Source organism: Hypanus sabinus, chromosome 4 (genome assembly GCF_030144855.1).
Source record: "Hypanus sabinus isolate sHypSab1 chromosome 4, sHypSab1.hap1, whole genome shotgun sequence".
Lineage (NCBI taxonomy): Eukaryota > Metazoa > Chordata > Chondrichthyes > Myliobatiformes > Dasyatidae > Hypanus > Hypanus sabinus.
The window spans coordinates 35,859,169-35,886,015 of NC_082709.1; the positions used below are offsets into that span (position 1 = coordinate 35,859,169).

At 39.8% G+C, this 26,847-nt stretch overlaps 1 protein-coding gene across 1 annotated transcript in view; it reads left to right on the forward strand.

Moving 5' to 3' along the window:
• Nucleotides 1-26,847, forward strand: part of itgav (integrin, alpha V) — a 109,569-nt gene that overhangs the window by 69,108 nt on the left and 13,614 nt on the right. The window contains exons 14-23 of the mRNA XM_059966815.1: nt 206-251; nt 4,565-4,669; nt 7,926-7,981; nt 10,798-10,952; nt 11,747-11,884; nt 12,688-12,755; nt 15,718-15,865; nt 18,634-18,726; nt 19,416-19,495; nt 21,248-21,328. Of these exons, the coding sequence (XP_059822798.1) occupies nt 206-251; nt 4,565-4,669; nt 7,926-7,981; nt 10,798-10,952; nt 11,747-11,884; nt 12,688-12,755; nt 15,718-15,865; nt 18,634-18,726; nt 19,416-19,495; nt 21,248-21,328 (970 nt within the window). The remainder of the gene's footprint in view (nt 1-205; nt 252-4,564; nt 4,670-7,925; nt 7,982-10,797; nt 10,953-11,746; nt 11,885-12,687; nt 12,756-15,717; nt 15,866-18,633; nt 18,727-19,415; nt 19,496-21,247; nt 21,329-26,847) is intronic.

Genomic DNA, 26,847 nt, shown 5'->3' on the forward strand with positions numbered 1-26,847 from the left:
GCTTGGGAATTGTACTGATGCATGTGAAATGGTTCCATCTGTAGATCAGGAAACATTTTTGTGGTTGTATAGGAAATGAACCAGGACAACCACAAAAATAGTTTTAAAGGTTGGACGTGAATTTTTTTTTTAAATTAGGAACCTGCAAATCATTGTAGTAAGAAATTGATTTTCACATTAAGCCTACTCTGAAATATTTTTCTAGATTTAATTGTGGGAGCTTTCGGTGTTGACAAAGCAGCGGTTTACAGGTAGGTAATTTTTTGTTTTGTGTTTTTTATCTTTTTGCAGTTTTAATTTGCAGTATTAATAATTATTTAAAAGTAACTGCCTTTCTCTCTTTTACAGTGGCATTGTAATCAAATAACCCTCATGTACATTCTCTAGTTTTTCCCATTTTATTAGCACTGACAACTTGTTACTTGTTTTCACGTGCTCTCGTCTACTTGGAAGCTAGTGGATTCTCTTTAATTGGGCCATCAGTTAATTGGGGCAGCCACTTATTTATGATAACTCTTGAACAAAACCTCATCGAATTGAATTGACTTTATTACTTCCTCCTTATACATGAGAAATAAAAATCTTTACGTTACGTCTCTGTCTAAATGTGCAATATATAGTAATTTATAATATGTGCAACAGGATAGTCAACCTGACATAGAAATGTAGTTGCATCAGCATGAGTTAAGCTGATTCATTTCATCGAGAAAATAGACAGGATTCCCGTTGTCTAATCGGGACACTATACTGCTTAATTGGGACAGGAGACTCTTGCCAGTTTCTAGCTAGTGTCAGTCACTTACACTTGTATGGCCATTAGACACTACACTGTATTTAGAGTGAACAATTTTTAAATAGCATCAGTTGAGTGTACTTCTGATCCAAAAGCAGTGATTTTTTTTTTGTCACTGACAGTTGGCAAGAAATAATCAGTAAGAACTTCAGTAAGTAATTGCAGTACTGCAATAAGCAGAAAGACAATTCAGAACTGTTTTGCTCACCGCAGTTTCAAGCATTCAGGCTTGGAGATGGCAGAAACATCCAGGAGTGAAAATAAAATGATTTCACTACTTCAACAAAGTAGGAAATATGAAGAATTTGAAGGTATCAACAATCATTTTGAATGTTACTATGAAAATGAAGATTTGGAAGATGCAATTGTTGAAAGCTTTGTATGAAGGCAGTCCATTATCTGTACTAGGTGGCTGCACTGATTTTGTTCATTTACAGTCAATCAAAAGAACATGGCAGCATGTACTGGATGAATTTTGATGTCGCTAGCTGTGTATGAGAAACTAATACTCAGTTCCATAGGATTGTTGTAGTATTCTAACTTCTGTATTTCATTTAAATCCATAAATTTTTACTCTATTAAGTGGTAGTTCACCTTTTTTTATACCTTTATAACTATTTTCATGAAACTTCAGCTAATTGGGGTAGCTGCATAATTGTGTCAAAATGCACTGGTCCTGATCTGTCCCAATTAACCTGAATCCACTGCACTTTGTTTCTTCTCCACTGTAACTGCAGTTCATGGGTGGCGGGGGTGGGGGAATTACCTATGGTGGCTAAAGTCTTGCCTTTCAAAAGCTGCCTTGTTTGAATTTTGCTCCTTTGTTTAAGCTCAGATATAAATAAGGTGGATATTAAGGCTAGATCCTTCTGTCAAAGTGAACTGCGGATTGGCTGTGGAACTTTGTATCCTTGTTTTCTAAGATGTGCTTATTGTTCATTGTGTCTCAGAACTTTGGTATTAACTGGGATGAACTTCAGCTTCAATACCCTGAATGACCCCTTTAGCATTTTCGTTTCCTAGTGTGTAACTCTATAGTGTGTTTAAATCTCCGTTTAATTAGCTCAGAAGAAAATGTTCTTGTATGCATGCGTGTTCAACATTTTCACTCCTTCATTTTGATCTTCTGTTGAATCACTTATGAAACTAACTTTTTACTGACTTTCAGGGCATTGGCTGACACAATGTAGAATAATGTACATTGATGCTGAATTTTCATTCTGAAAATGCTCTGTGTATCAATTATAGTGAAAATCTGTTTTGCTCTACCAGCATCAAAATGGTCTGAGAGTCCAGGAAAGGTTTTCTATTTTTGAATTGCATTTCAGATTAGTTTAGAAGTTATGCCAAACACTGTGGCTCATAAATGCATCCGTTGTGGCTATTGATTTGATGTATTAAGCTTAATTGGGTGTGTAATCTTTACTGATTTCAATATCAGTGAAGTTGCTCTTTAATCTGTGTCCAAGTGCTGAACAAAACAATTTTCCTTGAAGTGGGAGACAGTGAGTAGAAAATGCTGGGGTTACACAGCAGGCAATGTAGGAAATGTGGAAAAAAGTAACAGTGTTAATGCTTCAAGGTTGTGATCTATAATCAAAACTGGCAAAACTGGGAAATGAAGTATTAAGTTGCATTGAAAATGGGGAGAACAGAAGAACAGAGAACAGGAGAACAGAGAGAACAGAAGGAAAATTCATCGATAAGGTGGGACCAATTGAACAACGTGGTGGTACAGGCTGACGAAGCGAGATTAAGCTACAAGTAGCCAAGTTATGCCTTGGGGAGATGTCAAAGGGAAGAGAAGAGCAGACATGCTCTCTAACTTTGGGGGAGAATCAGCAATTGGACAAAATTGCTCTGTTTAGAGATACTGTGATGTAACGCAGAATAAAATTACCGCCTGAAAGGGCAGGTTGATCTGGAATAGCTTTCATCTCCACTTTTGTTTTAACAACAGCATAAACTTGGAAATGAGTTAAAACAATATTTTTATTTTTTAATTTAGGCCAGTACAGCTGGGCTTTTTATTTTTGGTTGGATTTGTATGTCCATTTATGGTTAGTGTTAAGCATTTCCAAAATTTAAAAGAAAAACTAGGGCTAAAAATGTCTGAAAATCCTGAACTTATCATGATGAACTTTGAGGGTAGTTGGCTGCTGTAGGAGGTAGATACAGTATTTTTACTCAGAGCTGATCACTTAACTGTGATCAGCTGGTTCTACGAATTCTATGAATTCAGTAATGTTTATTTTTTCAAAAATGGATGCAAATAATTTTGGAATAAGCCTCCCAATGCTGACATCATACTTCATGGAACAGGAATTCTATTGAACACATTCTAATCTAAAGTAACTTGTTTGCTTTTCCTGAAAATACTTTGTTCAAGTGAACTTTCTAGGAAAGAGATGTATTTAGATCACAATTATAAGCAAAACACTTGGTGGTCTCAAAGGAATTCTAAATAATATTTACAGTTGGGTCCCAGAAAGCCCAAGTTAAAGTAGCTTTTAAGAGTAAGATTAAAACGATGTGCTGAGCTCTGGAGTAATACTACTTGTTAAATAGTACAGTGGGTGTGTGTTAATTCAATTCTGCTGACATGTTAAATGTTTATCGCGTGGCATCTTTGTGAGCTTGACACTGAGTACAATACAGTACCTTCAGTGACATCAAGATCACTTTAATAGTACCAGGTAGAAATTAGAGTAAAAAGGCCATCACTAAACAATAAGCTGAAATGTGCAACATTTACCTTAATGCATTCCTGCTGCTGCACAGTTCCTAACAATGAATTGTAAATCAGTTGCAGTTAGTAGATAGATTTCTGGTCAGATATACTGCAGGATTTTACAGATTAAAATTGAAGTTATGTTGCTAGTGAAATGTTTTGTAATAAAGTGTACATAGGGCTGGTTTTCCCATTATTTCAGTGAAATTTGTTATTAGCAACACTACTTGCTATAAATGGTGTGCAAGAAAGTTTTATCAGATTGTTCCTGGGTTGGGTGGATTGTCTGCAGACTATGCCCGTGCTCTTTGGAATTTTAGAAGAATGAGAGAAAAACAAATCTGATTGGGTTTGATTTCTAAGATGGCAAGGCCATCACTTATTTCCCATTCTTAATAGCCCTTCAATGCTGATGCTGCCTTATGGTGAGGTCAGATGCATGGATATAGAGGGATTCAGCACAGAAGAAGCCTTTCAGTTCACTTGAGCTTACAGTCAACCACCCATTTACATTAATCAACTACTTCATGTTCTGCCACTCGACCACACAGAAGGGGCAGTTTACACTGGCCAGCTAACCTACCAATCCACATATCTTTGAGGTATATAGGAGAAGAGCTGGAAACTTGATCTTCATGCATCAAGATCAGACTCATGATACTGATTTATGAAGAAGGGACTTCTGGCATTTCCTGAGGAATTTCCAAGTGGAATTTGGCATTAAACAATCGCAAGCAAATATCCTCACTTCTGACCTTGTCATGCAAGGAAAGTTGTTTGATGAAGCATCTGAAAGCTGGGACAAGTCACTGCACTGATGAACTCTTGCAGGGTGGCCACAGGGCAGAGGTGATTGACCTGCAATGAGTACAATCATATTTGTTTTTAATTATGATGCAGTGCAAATGTGATGTTACAACTTGAACTGGTCGAAAATCATGGATTTCTGATTCTTGTGATCTGGAGCAGAAAATGACATTTTAAGATTCTCTCCAACAAGCTGTTAATGGAATACTTCCTGTTTTGTTTTTAACATTCAGAGCCAGACCAGTAATTCATGTGAATGCTTCATTAGAAGTCAGCCCATCGGTGTTGAATCCAGAAAACAAAAGCTGTACGCTCAGAGACAATGTGATGGTGTCCTGGTAAGTTCGGTTGTGTATATTGAGGGACTTTCAGGATCTTAGTCAACTGAACTTTTCTTTCTAGTTCCCTCGTGTGTGGCTAGGTCATTTGATATGTTCTTTATCCGATGAAATTACTTAAATGCAGTAACTTGTACTGTGTTCACTGAAGCCTGGCTTCTAAAAACACTGGAGGATAGCAAATAATTTAAATTATCAAAGGCAATTTGTTAAATACTTGCTGACTAATGAGCGGTACTCCTTCACTGTATGCCTACTACCAAGCCGGCAGGTACCTTGTGTCTGGGGATGAGCAGAGAACCTGGTGCATACTTCCCTGGATATTATCATGTTGCATTGTCAACAGAGAAAACAGTTGTCCAGATGGGGCAATTGTTAAAGTAATTTTGATAAACATAACACGTATTTCCAGCACTGCCCCCTCCCAGACTCTCCAACACTCCCCTTGGGTTTATTTGCCACATGCCCATCAAAACAGACAGTGAAATGCATCACTGGTGTCCAATTAAATCAGAGAGGGTTGTGCTGGGCAACTGCAAATGTCGCCACGCTTCTGGCACCAGCATAGCATGCTCACAACTCACTAACCCTAACCATACACCTTTTGGAATGCGGGATGAGACCAGTGCAGCTGGGGAGTCATGGGGAGAGCATTAAGGTCCTTACAGATAGCAGGGGGAATTGAACCCTGATCGTACAGCTGCTGCTGTAATAGTGGAATGCTAGCCACGATGCTACTGTGCATAATACAGCTCTGAGGAGGGTAAAGGCTCCTCTTCATACCTGCATTACGATCTGTTGGGTGTGGACAAATTCTCAGTCCTCTGTTTGCTTTCTCAGTCTATCCCACATTGGATATACCTGTGTTTCACTTTTTTTCAGGGCCCCTTGAAAGCATTTTAGTGGGTGTTCTGCCAGTTTTATTTTTCATTTACGACTCTGTCATGCTTGTCTGCTTGTCTTATAGTTCTCTTTAAAAAGAGAGTACGCATTTTTCAGTGAGTTGCATAGCTGAAGTGATCTGAAGTAATTTGTTCTGAGCAAGCAGTCTTCATGATCCTTTCACTGTGTATCCCTTTTTATCAGCCTACATCTTGTATTCTGCTGCTTGGAGCTGTACATCAATCGCTCTCTCGATTCCTTGGGTTCACCACCTTCAGATTTGAATCTCTTATCTGGCTTCACTATAATCTTCTTGTACACAAACAGTACACATTGATTTTTTGTTTTTATCAGCACCATCTTGAGCTTGATGATTTGCATCAGGAAGAAATTACTTGTTGCTCCTGAGTCAAGTTGAGATAGTACAGACCGCCCTTGCTCCCCTATTCCACAAATAATCTAATCTCTGATGATTGAGTCATTCAAACCTGTAAAATAGCTGTAACTGGTAGCAATTCCACTGCATTAGCAAAGTATTAAAATTCTCCATGCCATGCTGCTGCTGTGAGTCTAGAACTGGTGATGGTGCATAGTTTCATTTCCAAGTAGGTTGCAAGTGTTCAGGTTATCTCTCGGGGGTCTTGGATGAGAGTTTTATTCTGCCTCCCATATAACCGGTGAAATGCAAAATCATTCTAGTTTTCAGTCTGCTTTCCTGACAGCTCAACAAGGAGTCTAAACCTGTTCCTTCACCATTTTTCGATTGTTTGGATGACGTGCTTCCTGGAAGACCATTATTTTGTGTGACTTTGTGTTCCCTGTTGTATGACCTCAATTGAATCTCAGTTTCACTGTCTGCATGTTTATTATCTCAGTTGGGAGGATTTCACCCAGTAGAGATCTGAATCCACAGTGTTTCTGTTCGTGCAAATAGTCACGAACACGACTGAAAATAAAGTGGAAATAATAAAACGATCGGAAAGAGGTGAAACGCCATTGGTCATTGGAAAAGTGTTAGGCTATGTCAGTCAATGATTGGAACAATTTTAAAGGATAAAGTGAGAAAGGCTCTGCCCCGATGAAAGCTACAATTATTACTAAGCAATGCAGTGATTTATTTATTGGGTTTTGGGTTTTTGATCCTCCACATCAACCCGGCGCAGTGGAGAGCGCACTCAGGAGCGATCTGTCACTGGCTCACACGGTTCCCGAGCCTGGCACTGAAACATATGTTCTTAAGTGTTTTATATGCATAGAAAGGTAAAATATATACGAAGACAAACATTTGACTAACTGAAGCTAGATAATACTGGATGTACCTGTTCCAACTTACTCAGTAAGCGAACTTCCGGTTTTTTTTCGATCCCGATCCAGGATAACCCACGCACATCCTCCCATATACTTTAAATCATCTCTAGATTACTTATAGATACTTAATACAATGTAAATGCTATGTAAAATAGTTGTTTTACTGCTTTGTTTAGGGAATAATAACAAGAAAAAAAAGTCTGCACATGCTCCAACACCAAGTGTTGGAAGAGCACTTCCAGGTTTTTGCGATTCGCAGTTGGTTGAATTTGCGCGGAAGGAGGGCCGACTGTAGTTGAAATATTTCCAAATTTGGAATAAATTTGCTCCTCTTAGCCAGAGGAGTTCATTACACTTGGTATTTGGTGACTGCATGCAAATTGCAATATTGATTGTTAACACAAGTTGCTTGATGTAAGGAACATTTAAAAGCCTATGTATCTCCTTGACTGCCTTATTCCTATATATTTGCTATACATTGAAAGATGGACATGAGAATATTCTATCTTACAACTCAGAGTTAATTAAGCTGATCAGATTTTTTTGGTTCCTCAGAAACTTCTGGATTTTTACTTTTGTTACTATATTATCCATTAGGATTTCCTTCCAGAGATTTTGATGGATGGGGAAATCCAGCAGTTGATGGTTTCCAAATGCCCACATTGTTACCCGGGTACTTGAAATGGAAAATGTTCTAGTTTTCAGCACTTGTACCTTCACTTTTTAAAAAAAAACAATAATTTTCAAAATTTTAATAAAATTATATGTGCAAGAGTTTATATAACAATGTATGCAGCTTTTAATTGAGTAATAAATGACTGTTTCTAAATATTAAGCAAAATTTGACAGATAGCCACATGTAATATGAGAACAGATGGACTTAGATTTCAGTGTCGTTTTAAATGAAGCAAAAAAAGTAGAGGCTCAGGGAATTAATTTCAGAACTTGTGTTGTATTTTTATATCAAGCTCTTTGTATTTAATCCATATTTTTATTTAAATTAAAATTGAAATTAAATTTTCATTTTGGGTTTGTAAAATTTGCTGATAATCTCGTATTTTATTAGCTTCACAGTTACATTTTGCTTAAGTGCCTTTGGAAAAAATGCGACAAAGTACTTGGGTGAGTTCTGCCTTGTCAGTGTTTTGTTCAATTTTTATATAACTATAGTTATTGATTCTGCCATTTGAATTCTGATTGAAAGTGAAAAGGTTGTGTGCTCTTCAATGCGTTAGTGCAGTAAGAAGTAAATGTGAGGTGGTTGGCTGAATGCTGATCTAAGCTTGCGTCTAATGAGATGTGATAGGACACAAATGAAATGCCATGGTATGATCTATTATATGTAAATTGAAAATGATGAAGTGTAATTCACAATCAACTTGGAACAGTTAGCAAGGAAGTACTGGCCTAGAATTTACAACTATAATCACAGCAAAACTGTTTACAGACTCCACCATTTTTCTGTAAAGCTGATAACACCTACTGGTGTCTACAATGTACAGATAAGTGTAGATAAATTACCTTAAGGTAATTTGCAAGCTTGTACTTGCAGCCTTTCATTTTAAAAAAAAGCAAAACATTGGCCACCTTCCAGTGTCTTCTGAGATCTCGCCTGTGGCTAAGGAAGGTTAAAAAAAAAATTCTGCCAGCTCTCCAGCAGTTTCTTCCCCCAGTTCTCAAAACATCCCGGGATATACTTGGTCAGGACTTGAGGATCTACCCAATTTGATGCATCTAATGTTTGACCCACGTCATTACTGACAATACCTCTTCTGTTAAATCAGTACGTTTCAGGACATCTCTGTTCTCTTCCCTGAATTCCAGAGCTTCATGATAAATCCAGGCTAAAAGTATGCATTTAATCTTGATGAAGAAAGATATCTGCATATTTTTGTTTGTTTTAACACTGATCTATTGATGTGCAAAATTCCTTTTTAATGTTCTGAAACATACTGAAAAGATGACCCTGAAATTTTAGAACCAATTGATATTTGCAAAAATTATTGTAGCCAATGAGCATTAATTTTGCTATTTGGTTGGTACTTCAGTGCAAGATTTAACACTAGAACACCAAAGGATTTAAAGCTTTTATGAGACCAGTGTTTCTTGTGACTGTGAGAAGCACGTCTTAGTACATCTGTAACATTATTCTTAGAACAAAGAACAGTACAGCACAGTATACCCCTTTGGCCTACGATATTGTCCTGACCTATATTAACCTACTCTACAATCAGTCAAGCCCATCCCAGCATCCCTTGCAAAGGAGTTCTCTTGTTTTTATGCCCTGGATGTTTGTCACTGCCAGAGTGTGTTATGGTGCCATCTAATGCTAGAAAGGTACTACTGCAGTTATTTTTTATCCATAGTCCCAGATGAATGCATGGAGCATTACTATTTTCCAGGAGGGCGAGATGAGTACAGTAATCAGTTTTCAATGGCCATTCAAACCTGTTTTATTTTAGCTGCACGTGACCAGATACAGCCAAATGCCATAGTTCTACTGCTCCACTCCACACTGGTATTCCTTACTACCATGGAAATGATCCAGGCAGTTTAGCATAGAGGTTAGCACAGTGCTTTACGGTACCAGCGACCCGGGTTCACTTCCGTCTGTAAGGAGTTTCTGTGTTTTCCCTGTGACCATGTGGGTTTTCTCCGGGTGCTCCGGTTTCCTTCCACAGTCCAAAGCCGTACCAGTTGATGGGTTAATTGGTCATTGTAAACTGCCCCATGATTAAGCTAGGGTTGAATCGGGGGATTGCTGGGTGGCTTGGCTCAAAGGGCAGGATCAACGTATTCGGTATTGCATCTCAATAAATAGACAATTTTTAAAAAAATGCTTGAATGTATCTTTTGATGAGAAGCAGTTTTTACTTTAATTGTCCAGTTAGACTTGGAGCCTGTGAGGTAGTTGTTAACAGGCCATGTGCTGGATATTACAGAGGACCAGCACAACTTCCTGAATGAACTGCTCCAAGCAAAGTTCCACACCTCAATCAATCAGAATTGGTAAAATAACACCACAAGCACTAAAGTGCATGCAACCGGAAACTTGACTGGGAACAGGAAACCTCAGAGCAGCCAGAGCAGGACTGAAGCAAACATCGCTGGGCTGCAGCAGTTAAGACAGTGGGTGGGCTGAATGGACCCATCCGTGGCGCAGATGTAACCTGCGTGCTGTCACTGTGCTTTGTGTATGTAATGTTACTGCCATGCCAAGCTGTAGCCGGTAGCTGTCTCACCTCTGCCCCATTCCCCTCAAAGGTAGATGGAGACCTGAAGAACGTGCATGCAAATTCCAATATCGTCCTGCACTTTTAGAAGTTGAGCAATTTGTTTTGCATCTGTGAGCTCAAACAGCAAGTGTTGGCTGGTTACTTAGCAGAGAACTTGCACGCAGAGTTCATTAGACGTGCTGACGAGCAATGGTCACCTTGCCTGTTTGATCAGAGACATTGAAGTGCCTATGTGCTCCTCTACATTCACTTCAGCTTGTGTCCAGCTAACAAAACAGTGTGGAATTTAATCTTTGACCTTTTCTCTCGTGTTTAATCTTTTGCTTTCTTTTCGAGAAGAATTGTCTGTAAAGGATCTCAAAGTACTGCATCAGGCTAAATTGAGTTTAATTTTTTACATAATGCTTTCTCAGTTTCTAAAATATCTCCACTGTAACTTCATTTTCCTTCCTGTCTGGGACCATCTCTTTCCTCTGCATTCTAAAGTGCTCTAAGACATATGCTTGTATTGGTAAAGACTGTAGATGTGATGGTGTTTCTGCAGGAAGTCACTGGAGAAGCTTCACTTTTATTAATGAACAACACTTATTTACACAATTGAGGCAATAGTCACATTGTAAAGGCATGTTTTATTGCCAGAGTTCAAAGAATTTTTTCTATCAATTTGCTGATAATTATTTTCCTTCCTTGGAATATTTTCAGATTTTAATGTGGAATTGCAGTTGGATAAACTAAAGCAGAAGGGTGCTATCAAGAGAGCTATGTTTCTTCATAGTTCTCTTTCTTCTTATGAGAAGAAAATGAAAGTGGAAAATAAACGAAGAAAAGTTTGTGAAGAATTACAAGCCTATCTGAGAGTATGTAGTTAATTTTTGGAATATTTTTTCCTCTTGAAAGCGGTTTGTTTTTCAATGCATAATTGATTTATGATGCAAAGCATTTGCTCTCCATTTCAATGTCCCCTCAAGGTATGTATATACCATCCTTGGCTAAGATGGTTGACAGATTGTCATCACCCTCTTGCCATGCTAATACTGTTCTGAGGCAGGTGGCATGAGAACCATCTGCTGCTCCTTCATGCGTTACCACTTTCAATATGTGTCGCATACACTTGTTTTATTCTTTAGCTGAACTGTTTTTATTTAGATGAAAATGGAAACATATACAAACACCAATGTTCTTTAAAGAAATTAACAAGTTCTGATGTAGACCATTTGGATAGGTGTTATATTTGTCATAATGGGTTTGAATGTGTATTCATTTCAGTTAGTGCATCTTAAAATGGCCACAGGTGCTTTAATCTTTGTTGCATAAATCTTTGTGGTATTGCTTTTATTGTTGAGTTGGGGTTTTACTTCTGGTATCAAGTTAACAAACCAATATTAATGTTACTACTGGTGTTGCCTGCTGTTGTATTAACAGTTTGTCTTGCTGATGACCGATCGCCCGAATGGATTTGTGCAGTAAATCGTTTTAGTTCCTTTTATGGTGATAGTCATAAATTATAATCCCTAGTCTCTGAAATCTGGAAATGAGTTAGTTTACTGTGGATTATACAATGTATCATGCCTTTTTCTCATTAATCAGCTTGTAGGAATTTTAAGAATGAAACACTCAAAACATACAAAATGGTGTTTATCTTACTTTACAGGATGAGACAGAGTTCAGAGACAAATTAAATAAAATTGTTATCTATATGAAATACAGCCTAGATTTAACTACTGCAACAAAGATAAATGGGCTGCAACCGATCCTCAATCAATTCACTCCAGATGATATTTCCAAACAGGTTAGTAATCTTCACTTTTCTCACATTTTGAACTGAGGTGCACTTGGCTAATGGTTTGTACCTTAGATATTTTCTCGTGGCTTTAAAATGCTGGTACTGCTCACATTTACTTCTATCCCTTCAATTTATTTTTCTCTGTCCCTTTTCTCCAAGCCCTCCAAGTACTTAGGCCATGGACCATTCCCTGGCCACTAAAGCAGGTAAGGAACCTGTTCCACCCATCCTTCATTGCAAGCAGCCTCATTTTGGGAGATGGGGGAAGAGCAGCTCTATTGGTTGCCTTAACAGTTTTCCTCCCAGTCAGGAGTGGAAGTGTGCAACTCATTATTTATGCTTCACCCCAATCAATCATTTGAATCGGAAACTGAGATCGGGAGCTACTTGTCGTCTGAGATGAATGCCTTTTTGTTTTTCTGGCTTGCATACCTGTATCCATTTCAGCAGATTTCTTGTGCAAAATATTTAATGGTCCTCAGAACTGATGGTTCAGCCTGTACCCAAACATGTTGTCTGCATGACTTTGAGTGCTGAGTTCAAAGCAGATTGTACTAGAGCTTGAACATAGTTTTTCTGACATTTCATCCTGGCACTCTGCCTGTCGAAGTGGCAGCTACAATGCAGAATCTCTGCTTTATGAAGTGCTACGTAAGAGTTTTCACCTGGGTTTAGCAGAGAAAGTGTCTTTTCATTTCTAATAATATTTGCTCTTGAATGAAGTTGTATTCTGGGGGCTGGATGGGCCTGCTTCATATATTTATCATTGTTTTGATTTGTGATTGAATTTTATCCCTCTTCTCCTGCAGGCACACATCTTATTGGATTGTGGAGAAGACGACATCTGTAAACCTGATCTTAAGCTCAACGTGCAAGGGTATGTTCAAATAGACTGTCCAGCAGTTGCCTTGATTTCCTGATTGCCATTTATAAAGCTGTTGATGGATTCAATTTAACCAAAATCCGGAGTCCTGATGAAGGGTCTCAGCCTGGAACATCAGCTGTTTATTCATTTCCACAGATGTTGCCTGACCTGCTGAGTTCTTCCAGCATTTTATGTGTTTTGCCTTGGATTTCCAGCATCTGCAGATTTTCTTGTGTTTATTATAAAAGGCTTGCACAATGGCATCATGTGGATTTTGGAAATCTGAAATAAGAACAGAAGTTATGGAAATACTTAGCAGGTTAGGCACCTTATGTGGAGACAGAACAGTCAGCTTTTCAGGTCACAGATTTTTCTTCCCCAAGTTACATCAGCAGCATACTAGACTGATCTTTTGTGAAATGTCAGTTTTTCAGTGTCAATCTGCTCATGTTGGCTCCTGATAATTATGTCAGCAAGTTTGGGTCTCCAAAGCAAATGTGGTGTCCAGACTGTGGCAGTGACTTCAGGTGTCAACATCCAACACCCAAATGCAGGCTAGGTGGGAAGCACAAACAAATCATTATTCTTTGTGACTTTAATATTCTTTTTTTGTCTTCTAAGTTGTACATTGTTTTTAAAATTGGTGTTTGAATACATCCATGACATTTAGATGGGTAAGTACTTTATTGATCCCAAAAGAAATTTCAGTGTCACAGTAGCATTGCAAGTGCACGGATTTAAATATTGGAAGAGAAGTAGAAAGAATAAAAAAATAAGTTGCCACTAGCAGTCTTAACAGGAAGGGGCCATCACAGGAGGGGGTCATCAAGTCTCCAGCTATAGGTTGACTGATTATGGAGCCTAATGGCTGAGGGTAAGAATGACCTCACACAGCGCTCTTTGGAGTAGCATAGTTGACCTAGTCTATTACTAGAAGTGCTCCTCTGTTCAGCCAAGAGGGCATGCAGAGGGTGAGAAACATCGTCCAGAATTGCCAGGGTTTTCCATAGGGTCCTTTTGTTCTGGAATATCATCCAGTATGTCCATTTCGGCTCCAATAATAGAGCCAGCCTTTCTAATCAGTTTATCGAGCTTGTTGGCATCATTTGTGTAGATGCCATTGCCCCAGCACACTCTGCATAGGAGATTGTACTGGCGACAACAGACCGGTTGAACATGTGAAGGAGAGGCATGCATATTCCAGAGGACCTTAATCTCCTCAGGAAGTAGAGGTGTCTGGCCTTCCATGTACACAGCCTCTGTGTTGGTGCTTCACTCAAGTCTGTCATCCAGGTGCACCCCCAAGTGCTTGTAGTTCCTCACCACATCCATGTCCTCACCATCAATAGTAACAGGGAGCAATGAGAGCTTAATCTTCCTAAAGTCCATCACCATCTCCTTTGTCTTACTGATGTTGAGCTGCAGATGATTCAGCTTGCACCATTTGACAAAGTCCTCCCCCAGGGCCCTGTATTCATCCTCCCATCCTCCCTTTATACACCCAACTATTGCTGAGTCATCAGAGAATTTCTGCAGAGGACATGACCCAGTGTTGTATCTAAAGTCAGAGGTATACAGGGTAAATAGGAAGGGAGCCATTACAGTCCACTGTGGGGCTCCAGTGTGGCTTATCGCCATGTCTGACACACAACTCTGAGGCCACACATGCTGTGGTCTGCCAGTTAGTTTGTCCATTATCCAGGATACAATGGAAGTGTCAATTTGCATTGAACAGAGCTTTTCCCCCAGCAATGAGTGGCGTATGGTATAAAGGCGCCTGAGAAATCAAAAAATATGATCCTCACAGAGCTGCCCTGCGTATCCAAATAGGAGTAGGCAGCTAGATGACAGCATCATTAACACCAATGTGCTCCTGATAGCCAAACCGCAGGTGATTGAGGGGATTGGAGTGAGGGAGTGGCATTGGTGCTGAGGAAGAATTGGGTGCCTCTGCATCTGGATAGGTGTTCTGACGGGTGTGAATAGGAAGGCAGTTGTCAAACCTATTGAAGAATTGGTTTAACTCCTTAGTCCATTCCGAGGCTCTACAGCGGGGTTAATTGAAGACAGTGATGTTCTTCATGCCTCTCCACACCTTCCTTGTGCTACTCTGCCCAAACTTGTTCTCCAGCTCTCTCCTATATTCCTCTTGAGCCACCTTGATCTTCTTCTTTAGCTCCCTCTGCACATTCCTCTCTGTCTCCTGATTGAAAGGCTCTCTTTTTGTGGTTGAGAAGAACCTTTCGATCACTGGTGACCCATGGTTTGTTGTTGGGAAAGCAGCGAACAGTCCTTGATGGTATTACAATGTCCACACAGAAGTTGATGTGGCCAGTGATGCAATCAGTAAGTCCATTAATGTCTTCCCCATATGGTTCACAAAGCACATTCCAGTCAGTAACCTCAAAGCAGCCTTTTGTATGTTAAAACCTTACAACAAAATGACAGCAGTGATTTTGCCAACCACCAAGTTATTTTCAGATAATTTCTGTGATGTCATGCATCAATCAGAACTTAAGCTATGTTTGACTCGATGCGATATGCCTGTATAAGGCCTTGCACTATATGAAAATCACATTGCTAGATTGGCTAAAGATAGTTTTGAATGTTTTGTGTGTCTGGTAGGCAGCTGTAGAGAGCTGTGGTCAGCAAATTCTAAGCCAAGTATTCTGATTGACACCCACCCTATTTTATCTTGCACTATCATCCCTTGTGCGATTCAGTCATTCTTGCCTTGCATACCGTGACAGAACTTCTCCTTATCTCCATCCCTTTTCCCTTTTCCCTTTTCTCCACATCTTAAAGTGCTTATCTCCAGCTTTCCCAATGTTAAATATTAACTTCTGAAATGTTAAGTCTCCACGGATACAGGCTGACCTGCTGAGTATTTCTGACAGTTTTAACTTGCTATGAATGTGATTTACTTGAAGCTGTCAATTAAAAATGACTAAATCATGAGCCATTTCATTTTCAGGGATCGAAAGCAGCTGTATATTGGGGATGATAATCCCTTAACTCTGACTGTAAATGCACAGAATGAAGGTGAAGGAGCCTATGAAGCTGAGCTACACGTTGAACTACCACCTCAGGCAGACTATGTTGGGGTCGTTCGCAACAATAAGGTAGACATTATGAACTTTGTACATTAAAGTTGTATGCTTTGTTAACTCATACTCCGTTGTGTTGTTCTACCTAAATAAGTATTAATAAAGTTTTAAGCTTGTTTATTCCAGGTATTTCGATAAAATGTAAAAGAGTGATTATTCCTAACAACATTGGGAACAGTCAACAATGTTTTTAAACATTGTTTTTAAGGTGATGCTGATGGTTTTTAACACGTTACATTTTTAGGTCTCTAAATAAAGTGATGTACAGGAGCAATAGTTTAACTATGCAGATTTTCGGAACAGCATTTTATTTTTTAAAAATGTAACACAAAAGTGGATATGTTGCTTAAAACTCAGTATATAGTTGAAACACAGGCTACGTCCACACTAGACCAGATAATTTTGAAAACGCCGTTTTCGTGTAAAAACAATAAGCGTCCAGACCAGGCATTTTTTGAGAATACCTCCATCCACATTAAGAGGGGTATTTGGGCAATTCTCCTCCTATTGTAGATGGAGGACTCATCTACAGAAAACAAGCGACATATTTGGTGTCAAATCTCGCCATGAAAGACTTGGTGTGCGTTTGTCCGGTTACAGACTAGAAAAACTTAAAAGGAAATTGCCAAACGACAGACAGCTGTTGGATCTCGCGCAGGAGGACGTAAAACTAAAAAAAAAACATATACTGGAGTGTATGGAGGCGACCGATAGGGAGATCACGGACAGCATGAACTGTCTGACGGCGAACATTGAAAAACTGACTAACTCTGTTGCAGAGGGATTTGCAATGATGAGGAATATGATGGCTCCCCCCACCCCCCCCAAGTACTTTTCACAGCCACTACAATAGCTACACAGACCCCGGATGGCCCCACCAACATCTTCCCCACTCCCACAGAAGGGTCACCCTGGAAACATTTCCTACAGCCATAGTCTCGTCACCGATGAAAGGGACGACAGCTACAACTAAATGCAATAAGGCTTGTTACTGAGCAAAAGTGATTTTATTTTTACCGGAGTAAAGGTGAAATTTATAATTTTCATTTTTTGGCCTTAACATTTTCACATCTATGCCAAACATAAGCTACTACTTAAAAATGACATTTTGGAAGTAGTGACAATTACATCTGTTGAACGTTTGCACAAGCAATACATTAATAAAGCACCTTGTTAAATGTTTAAAACGTGTCTGCGTCAGTGTTACCTTGTATTTCCATACAATGTTACATTAGGCTTACACATCTATTGTCAGAGAAGTAATTGCGTAAATAGGTAAACCACCTTCATACAAGCAAGTACAGAAAACAGGGCAAAGTGAGCATACTTATTTATTCAGTAAGTTATGGGTCAAAGTATTTGGTGAGCACATTTCTAACTCTTCTGGCTTCAGTCTCATTGTCATCTGTTCTGAAATTGTTATGTTGTGTGGGGGGTTGAAATTCTCTGTCATACTGCAAAGCTGCATTAACGTTCTGCTCAGGGACAGTCTCCTGAAGCTGTCCACCATTGTTGTTGTGATGTTGGAGGCTGCGTTCAAGAAAACCATGAAATGCCGCGCTGCAGCCACCATCTGTTCCAGCACGTCATGACAGCATTTTTAAAATGCTCTGGTTACCCCGTACACACTACACCGCCCAATTGGTGTTTTCAGATCTACACACTCTGGAAAGTGTTTTAGAAAAGCTCCATTTTCGGGGGAGGAAGATGCCATTTCAGTGTGGACAGAGGGTCAAAACAAGGAGTAAAAGCTTTGGTTATGGATTTATCCGGTCTAGTGTGGACGTAGCCACAGTTAACATTTCATGCTGATAGTCTGTCATCAGAGATGGAAAATGTTAGAAACAAACTTAATGATACAAAGAATTATTAATTTCAAGGTAATCATTTATCATTTAGGATATCTGAAATTGAATTAAGGAATAGTTAAAGAAAATGAAAATGATTAAAATGCCATTTTAGCATTAAACTTGGAGTTACTAGTCTTATGTTCAAAGGAATGTCACGGACTAAAAATACAAACAAAATATAACACACTTTCAGTATGTTACTCAAGTTCCATTTGATTCATCTTTTTTAAAACCATAAAATTGAAATTTACCAGCATAAATGCAACTTGAACTGTTTTGGTCGTATCCACTAACCAAATGGAATCAATCCTAGAAGGTGATTTCGGAAGCGTGACCATGAAGTTTAAAAATAAGAGAATGTTGTCAAATGCTAAATCAGAATAAATAAACTACTTGGCTACATCCCTCTCATTAAGTATAATGTAAAAGTAATTGCAAGTCCAGTGGATCTGCAATTTAAACAACAAAAAAAGGGATGTCACAGGAAATCTGAAAAAAATATGATTCCTTTTATTGAATGCAAAATAAAATTACATTTGACCACCATTTAATGATTAATTAATAGCTCTCCTGGGTTGGTAAAGTTTGCCTTTAATTGAAAGGTGAACCACCAGTTTAGACACAGCTTCACTGATGCAGAAAGTTTGCATGAGTCAGATGGGTGTGCAAAGAAAACAGATTATCTTCACTATTATTTCCATCTGAAATAATTAAAAGAACACATCCCTGGGAAATATTTTCTTTCACATTAAATTGAGTTTGTGGACTATGCTGATGTGCATGTGGGAACAACTTGTCTGATAAATTACTGTATATAATTATGATTGATGTAGCAGAAACTTGTCTCCCTCTTTGTGTGCTACTCACACTGCTGGTTATACAGCCTGTGCTGCGTGCTCCTGGTACACGTGCTCTATCTGCTTTGTTTTTCAGAGTCTTGCCAGATTGTCCTGTGCTTACAAGATAGAAAACCAAACCCGGATGGTAGTTTGTGATCTTGGAAACCCTATGAAAGCAGGAACAAATGTAAGGAAACTAATCTTGGTGCTTGAAGAAATTATTACTTGGAAATATACAGAAAGGTGCCTTTCAGGCCATCAAGTCCATGGCTATCATCAGCCACCCGTTTTGTACTGATCTTACATTAATCCCATTTAAAAAAAAACTCTTCCCCACATTCCCATTGACTCTGCCCAGATTTCTGTACCCCTTCATACTAGGGGTAATTTACAGTGACCAGTTCACCCACCAAACTCACACCTTTGACCCGGATGGTCACAGAGAGAATGTACAAACTCCACAGGAACAGCCCACCGAGGTCAGGATCGAACCAGGGTGTCTGCTGTGAGGCAGCTGATCACTCTTCCACCCCTGCTTCTGGAACAGGAGAACTTGGGCCTTTCTGTGGTGACTCTCCTCCGACTGGACCGCCAGAATCCAGCCACAACGTAGCTGCAGTCAGCCTCTCCGGGTTTTCTCTGGACATCAAGTTGAACCGGACTTGTGGTGAAAAATGCTGTTTTAGAATGCTTTCCTTGTATTGCACAGATGCACATGTTTTGTTATAAAGGGAGAGATAGAGATTTGACTTAGCATGTTCCCAGGAAATTTTTCAGTCCACTTACCAGGAGATAGGCAGTAGAGTCTGGAGCCTGGTGTATTATATTGAAAAGGTGAAGAAACTAGAATTAATTTTTGTTATTTTTTTTCTACAGCTCTTAGCTGGCCTGCGATTCAGTGTACACAAGTTACAGGAAGCTGAAGCAGTGGTTGCCTTTAACCTGCAAGTTAAAAGGTAGGTTTTAATCTTTGTGACAATTGGTGTATCAAAGGCTTGCTCTGGTTAGAACTGGAATTGCTTGTACTTCATGATGTTACATTGTGTCCAATCATTGGAGACCAAATAATTTGTACGTTGCAATGATGATATTATATATTGCCTAGCTTCAGATGCAATATGAATATAACGCAATATAACCCTGACCCTAATGTGAACCCGAACCCTGTTCCAGCTGGAGACAATTCTAATTCCTCTTCTTCCCCTGCCCCCCACCACCCCTCTGCCCTCCCCAAACCCTGCCAACTATTGGTGTTCTCTGGGGGTGCATCAGCCTTGTATTGATTGCCAGGATGAAGAAAGTTCCAAGGTCATTCTAACATGTGCAGTACAGTAGGTAACAAAGTTCACAATCTCTTTGACCCCCTACCAACAGGCAAGAGGTACTGTAGCATTATGACAAGAACTGTTGAGATAAAAAACAGCCTCTTCCCCAGGCCGTAAGACCACTGAACACCCTGTCCCACCTAGGTCTTATCACGAATGAAGCACCAGCTTTTAGCTGGTTTTGTATATGCGCCATTTTATTTGTTAATCCATTTGTGGTAATATTCCTTTATGTTACATCTGCGAGTTGTATGTACTGTGTTGTGCACCTTGGTCCGGATGAACAGTACTTCAATTGGCAGTATGCATGTGTACAGTTAAATGACAGTTATCTGAATTTGAACTTTGAAGGGTACTGCCCTCTTTAAGATGTTGTAACATCAACTAGACAGTCAGCCAAACTCCGTTCAAAATGATATGAGAGTCAGGGTATAGGCTCCGAGATCCTTAGTCTTATTGCAGACTCAGTGGCATAACATGGTGAATGAGGATTGATGAAGCAATACTTCTGCTAGGAGGGGAGAAAACAAAGACAGCTTTAGGTAAAAACTTTAACTCCTAACATAAAACTCTGTCCTACTGCCAGCTACTGCTTTTATGCTTACGACTTCCTGGCTGCACAGGAGGTGACCTAATACAGATCATTTTAAAATAAAAGCTGAATTTGCTCAACATAAATCAATTGCCTGAAAAGCAGAACACTCCCTGTTTGATCTTTTGAGGTCACTACTAAATAATTTACTATGATGATTAACATCGTTCTTCTTTGGCGATGACAATAGACAGCGTTCAAAGTGGGAAAGACTAAGTACAACCGTCGTAGATGTGAGGAAGGCTGTTCAGAATATTTTATAAGGGTGAGTAACTGAGCTGTCCAGGTACTTAGTGAAGAAATGCTCTCTGTGGTGAACAAAGTCATGATTGGATCACCTGTTTTTTGGAATTTGATTCTGGGTTAGATTGTACTGTTTGAATTCTCTGTTCATGATTGTTACCTTGCCAAAGTCACCTGCCACAATGAGTCTTAGCGGTTGCATTGCTCCTAAAGCACGAGAGCAATAGAACAAGTAGCAAGTACTGAAGTCCTGTCCACAACCAGGCTTCTGACACCTCATACAGTCAGGGGGCTGTTTCACTGCTTATGAAATATTATTAGAAACAAGTGGGGGGTGAATGAAAATTAATGAGATTATTAATTGCCATTAGTTCATGCAATAAATTAACACAAGATGAAAGAGTAAAACTTCAGTGAATGTCTCTGTTTTTGAAAAAAAGAATGTTTTACGCTATTTCAACAAGTCAAATGGTAGTAATGAATGAAGAATAATTTGGCTAGTTTGATATTTTCCATAACTTATCACATTTTATTCTTTTATTTTGTAGTTCCAACAAATTCAATGGGGAGAGTGAAATGGTGCCCTATGCAGTTGACATTGCTGTGCTGGCTCAAGTTGATATCAGAGGGTAATTATTAAAATAATTAAAATTAATATCATCTGCTATTGTGACTTGATTTTAACTTCTTCCCAAAATGGATGGCGTAAAGAATTCATGCAGGATTAATAACTTTGCAACACCATTAAGGAGCCCAAAACTGCACAGAATACTCCAAGTGTGGTCTCACGGGTGTCTTATAGAGCCTCAACATCACACCCCAGCTCTTATATTCTATACCTCTGGAAATGAATGCCAGCATTGTATTTGCCTTCTTCACCACCGAGTTAACCTGGAGGTTAACCTTTAGGATATCCTGCACACTCCCAAGTCCCTTTGCATCTCTACATTTTGAATTTTCTCTCTATCTAAATAATAATCTGCCCATTTATTTCCTTCACCAAAGTGTATGACCATTCACTTTCCAACATCGTATTTCATTTGCCACTTCTTTGCCCATTCCCCTAAACTAAGTCTCTCTGCAGGTTCTCTGTTTCCTCAATACTACCTGCACCTCCACCTTTGTATTATCAGCAAATTTAGCCACAAATCCATTAATCCCATAGTCCAAATCATTAACATACACTGTAAAAAGCAGCAGTCTCAACACCGACCCCATGGAACTCCACTGGTAACCGGCAGTTAGCCAGAGTAGGATCCCTTTATTCCTACTCTGTTTTCTGCCGACCAGCCAATGTTCCACCCATGCTAGTAACTCTCCTGTAATTCCATGGGCTCTTATCTTGCTAAGCAGCCTCATGTGTGGCACCTTGTCAAAGACCTTCTGAAAATCAAGTACACCACATCTACTGCATCTCCTTTGTCTACCCTGCTTGTAATACCTGGAGTATTGTGTACAGTTTTGGTCTCCAGGGTTAAGGAAGGATATCCTGGCTGTAGAGGAAGTGCAGCGTAGATTCACAAGGTTAATTCCTGGCATGTCCAGACTGTCTTATGCAGAGAGGTTAGAGAAAGTGGGCTTGTACACGCTGGGATTAAGGAAATTGAGAGGGGATCTGATTGCAACATATAAGATTATTAAGGGATTGGACAAGATAGAGGCAGGAAATATGTTCCAGATGCTGGGAGAGTCCAGTACCAGAGGGCATGGTTTGAGAATAAGGGGTAGGCCATTTAGGACAGAGTTAAGGAAAAACTTCTTCTCCCAGAGAGTTGTGGGGGTCTGGAATGCACTGCCTCGGAAGGCAGTGGAGGCCAATTCTCTGGATGCTTTCAAGAAGGAGCTAGATATGTATCTTATAGATAGGGGAATCAAGGGATATGGGGACAAGGCAGGAACCAGGTATTGATAGTAGATGATCAGCCATGATCTCAGAATGGTGGTGCAGGCTCGAAGGGCTGAATGGTCTACTTCTGCACCTATTGTCCATTGTAATTTCCTCAAAAAATTGCAGTAGTTTAGTCAGGCAGGATTTTCCTTTCAGGAAACCATGCTGGCTTTGGCCTACCTTGTCATATGCCTCCAGGTATTCCACAATCTCGTCCCTAACAGTCTATTCCAACAACTTCTCAACCACTGATGTCAGGCTAACAGCTCTATAGTTTCCCTTCTGGGGCCTCCAACCTTTCTTAAATAGCTGAGTAACATTTGCAATTTTCCAGTCATCTGGTACAATGCTAGAATATATCGATCCTTGAAAGATCATTGTTAATGTCTCCACAGTCTCTCTAGCTACTTCCTTCAGAACCTGAGGATACATTCCATCAGGTTCAGGAGATCTATCCACCCTTAGATCATTAAGCTTCCTGAGCACCTTCTCAGTTGTATTTTTCACTGCACAAACTTCACTTCCCTGACACTCTTGAATGTCTTGTATATTGCAGATGTCTTCCACTGTGAAGACTGATGCAAAACACGCATTCAGTTCCTCAGCTATCTTGGTGTCTCTCATTACAATATCCCCAGTGTCATTTTTTATTGGTCCTATATCTACTCTCAACTCTCTTAAATTCAGCTGTCTTTATATACTTAAAAAAGCTTTTACTACTTTCTTTGATATTAGTCACCAGCTTCCTTTCATAATTCATCTTTTCCTTCCTATTGCCCTTCTTAGTTTCCTTCTGCATGTTTTTAAAAACTTCCCAATCCTCTATCTTCCCACTAGCTGTGACTTCCTCTATGCCCTCTCTTTTGCTTTTACTTTGGCTCTGACTTGTCAGCCACGGTAGTGTCCTTCTTCCATTCGAAAATTTCTTTTTATTTGGAATATATCTGTCTTGCACTTTTCTCATGTTTCACAGAAACTCCAGCAATTGCTGCTCTGCTGTCCTTCCTGCTAGTGTCCCTTTCCAGTCAACTTTGGCCAGTTCCTCTCTCATGCTATAGTAATTTCCTTTATTCCACTGAAATACCGACACATTGGAATTTAGTTTCTCCTTCTCAAATTTCAAAGAGAACTCAACCATATTGTGATCACTGTTCCCTAAGTGTTCCTTAACCTTAAGCTCCTTATCACCTCTCGATCATTGCACAACACCCAGTCTAGCACAGCCGATCCCCTAGTGGGCTCAACAACAAGCTGTTCTAAAAAGCCATCCCTTAGACATTTCGGTTACTTGGGCCATCAGTTAATCAGGGCTTCTGCATATTTGGGACAATACTTAAAGAACAAAAAGTAATCAGGAAAATAGCTAGGATCCCCTTTGTTTATTTAGAATACTCTACCACTTAATAGGGACAGGAGACAGCTGCCAAACAGTTTCTAACTAGCGTCAGTCATGTGCACATGTGGCTGTTAGACACTACGCTGTGTTTGGAGCGAACAGATTTTAAATGGTGTCAGTTGAGTATGGTTGTGCTAAAAAAAACAGTGATTATTGTCACTAATAGTTGGTGAGAAATAGCAGTAAGACAATTTAGAACTCTCTTGCTCACTGCGGTTTCAAGCATTCGAGTGAGAAGGTCCAGGAGGGAAAAATGAAATGATTTCACTACTTCAAGTTAGAAACTACACAGAATTTGAAGGCATCAACAATCGCCTTGAATGTTACAACAAAAATAAAGATTTTAAAGATGCAGTTGTTGAAAACATTATTTGAAGGCAGTTCATGATGCCTGCACTGAACTGAACTAGGTGCCTGCACTGATTTTGGTCATTTACAGTCAATTAAAAGACCACGGCAGCATGTATTGGATGAATTCCGCTGTCAGTAACTATTAAGAACTAATAGACAGTTTTATCATACTGTTGTAGTCTTAGTAGTGTTCCATCTTGTTCTGTATTTCATTTAAATACATAATTTGTTATTCAGTTTGTCTTTATTATACCTATTTAACTATTTCTATGAAACTTGGCTAATTGGGAAGACATTTAATTGGGCCAAAATGCGCTGGTCCTGATGTGCCCCTTGTGACTTAAAAATATAACATTCAAGCTGTATTGTTTATTCTTTGTTCTTGGAGATCTATGATTTCCTATGATCCCCAATGTGTCTTGATTTTCACCCAAGGTTACTCTTCACTTCCCATTCCTGTAATCATTCCAAGGTGCCACTAAACTTTGCCACTGCTCAATTTGCTTTCCATTGTTGCATTAGGGAGACCACTCAGATTGTATTCAATGAGAGTAGACTTCATCACAGCTCCACTAGAGGTTAAGTGGGTAATAGCTTCTCCAAAGCACAGACATTCATAGATTACAGCCATGATAACCTATTAAATAGCCTGGTTTCAGCAGGAAATGATCTGTAGAGTCTGTTATTTCTGTGAATGAATAAAACATTTTGGGACCAATAGGGCTAGTGAGATTTTAAAATGGTGTCAAGGAGGGCCTCTGAGCTGCCCAAACAATCTTCATGGAATTTCTTCGTTACATTGGTGTTGCTTCATGCACCCATGCTGAGTTTGTCAATTTCATCAACTTTGCCACCTACTTTCACCTTGATCTTAAATTCACTTAGTCCATTTTGACATCTCTCTCTCCTCGATCTATCTCTGCAAACAAATCAAAAGATTTTTAAAAACCTACTGATTCCCATGGCTATCTTGACTCTGCATCCAGTGCATCATTCTCTACCCATCCTGTCTCCTGTAAAAATGCCAATTCCTTTTCCCAGTTTCTTCACCTCCACTGCATCTGTTCCCAGGATGAGGCTGTCCTTTCCAGGACATCAAAGAATGGTGTTTCCTTTCCTCCACCATCGATGCTGCCCTCTCCTGCATCTCCTCCATTTGCCAAACTTACACGCTCACCTCAGCTTCCTGCCGCTTTAACTGGGAAAGAGTTTCTCTTGTCCTCGCCCACCACCCCATGAGCCTCTGCATCCAATACATCATTCTCCGCAATTTCTCCCATCTTCATTGGGATCCTACCACCAAATGTATCTTTATACCCCTCCCCTTGTTTTCTGCAGGGTTTACCCCCACCACCAATGATTCTCTAATACATTTGTCTTTCCTCACTAATCTCCCTGCGGGCACTTATCCCTGCAAGCGGAAGGAGTACTACATCTGCCCCTTTACCTCCTCCCTCACCTCTATTCAGCTCCCTAAACAGTCCTTCCAGGTGATGCAACACTTCACCTGCGAACCTGTTGGGGTTGTCTACTGTATCTGATGGGATCTCCTTACTTTGGTGATTGCCAGCGTAGATTAGGGGAGCACTTTGTTGGGTACCTTCACTTCATTAGCAAAAAGCAGGATTTCCTGATGGCCAACCATTTTAATTTAATTTCCCATTCCCATTCCAATATGTTGGTCTGCCACGATGAGGCCACGCTCAGGTTGGAGGAGCAACACCTTGTATTCTGTATATGTAGCCTCCAACCTAATGGCATGAACTTCAATTTCTCCAACTTCTGATTATTTTTCCCTCTTCCCACTATGGTCCGCTCTCCTCCCTTGTTGAATTCCTTCTTCTCCAGCCCTTTTCCTTTTCCACCTATTACCTCCCAGCTTCTTGCTTCATTGTCCCTCCCCCATCCACCTGTAAGCTTCTAGGTTGTACTTCTTTCCCTCTCCCCACTTTCTTAGTCTGGCATCTTCGCCCCTCCTTTCCAGTCCTGATGAAGTGCCTCAGCCTGAAACTTGGACTCTTTATTCATTTCCATTGATGCTGCCTGACCTACTGAGTTCCTCCAACATTTTGTGAATATTCATAAAATGCTCTACTCCAGTCAATTTTCAAAAACATCTCTGAGAACCTCTTGTCAAGGATGGCTAGGGTGGACTTGGAGATCTCCATAGTCCTTTTGAGCAACGACCATGCCTGTAGGTCCATTATTCTTCACTAGCCTATCTCAAGTCTTCCTTATCCTTTGCAAACATTTCCTCATCTGCTTCCATTCATGCAATGGCAAAACTGAAAAAGCTGTGTTTCTACTATGCTTCCTTTTCGAGCTGGTTGCACAGATTGCAGCTGCTAGCCTACATGAGGACTATAACACAGTGCTGAAACCAGCAATGTCAGCATAGAAAATGACAATATGACTCTGTGAACACTGTTAGTTGAACCTCTTTGTATGATCTCCATAAACAGAATTGGGGTAGCATGTAGAGCTGTTTGTGTGCCATGGGCAGTTTCTTTCTG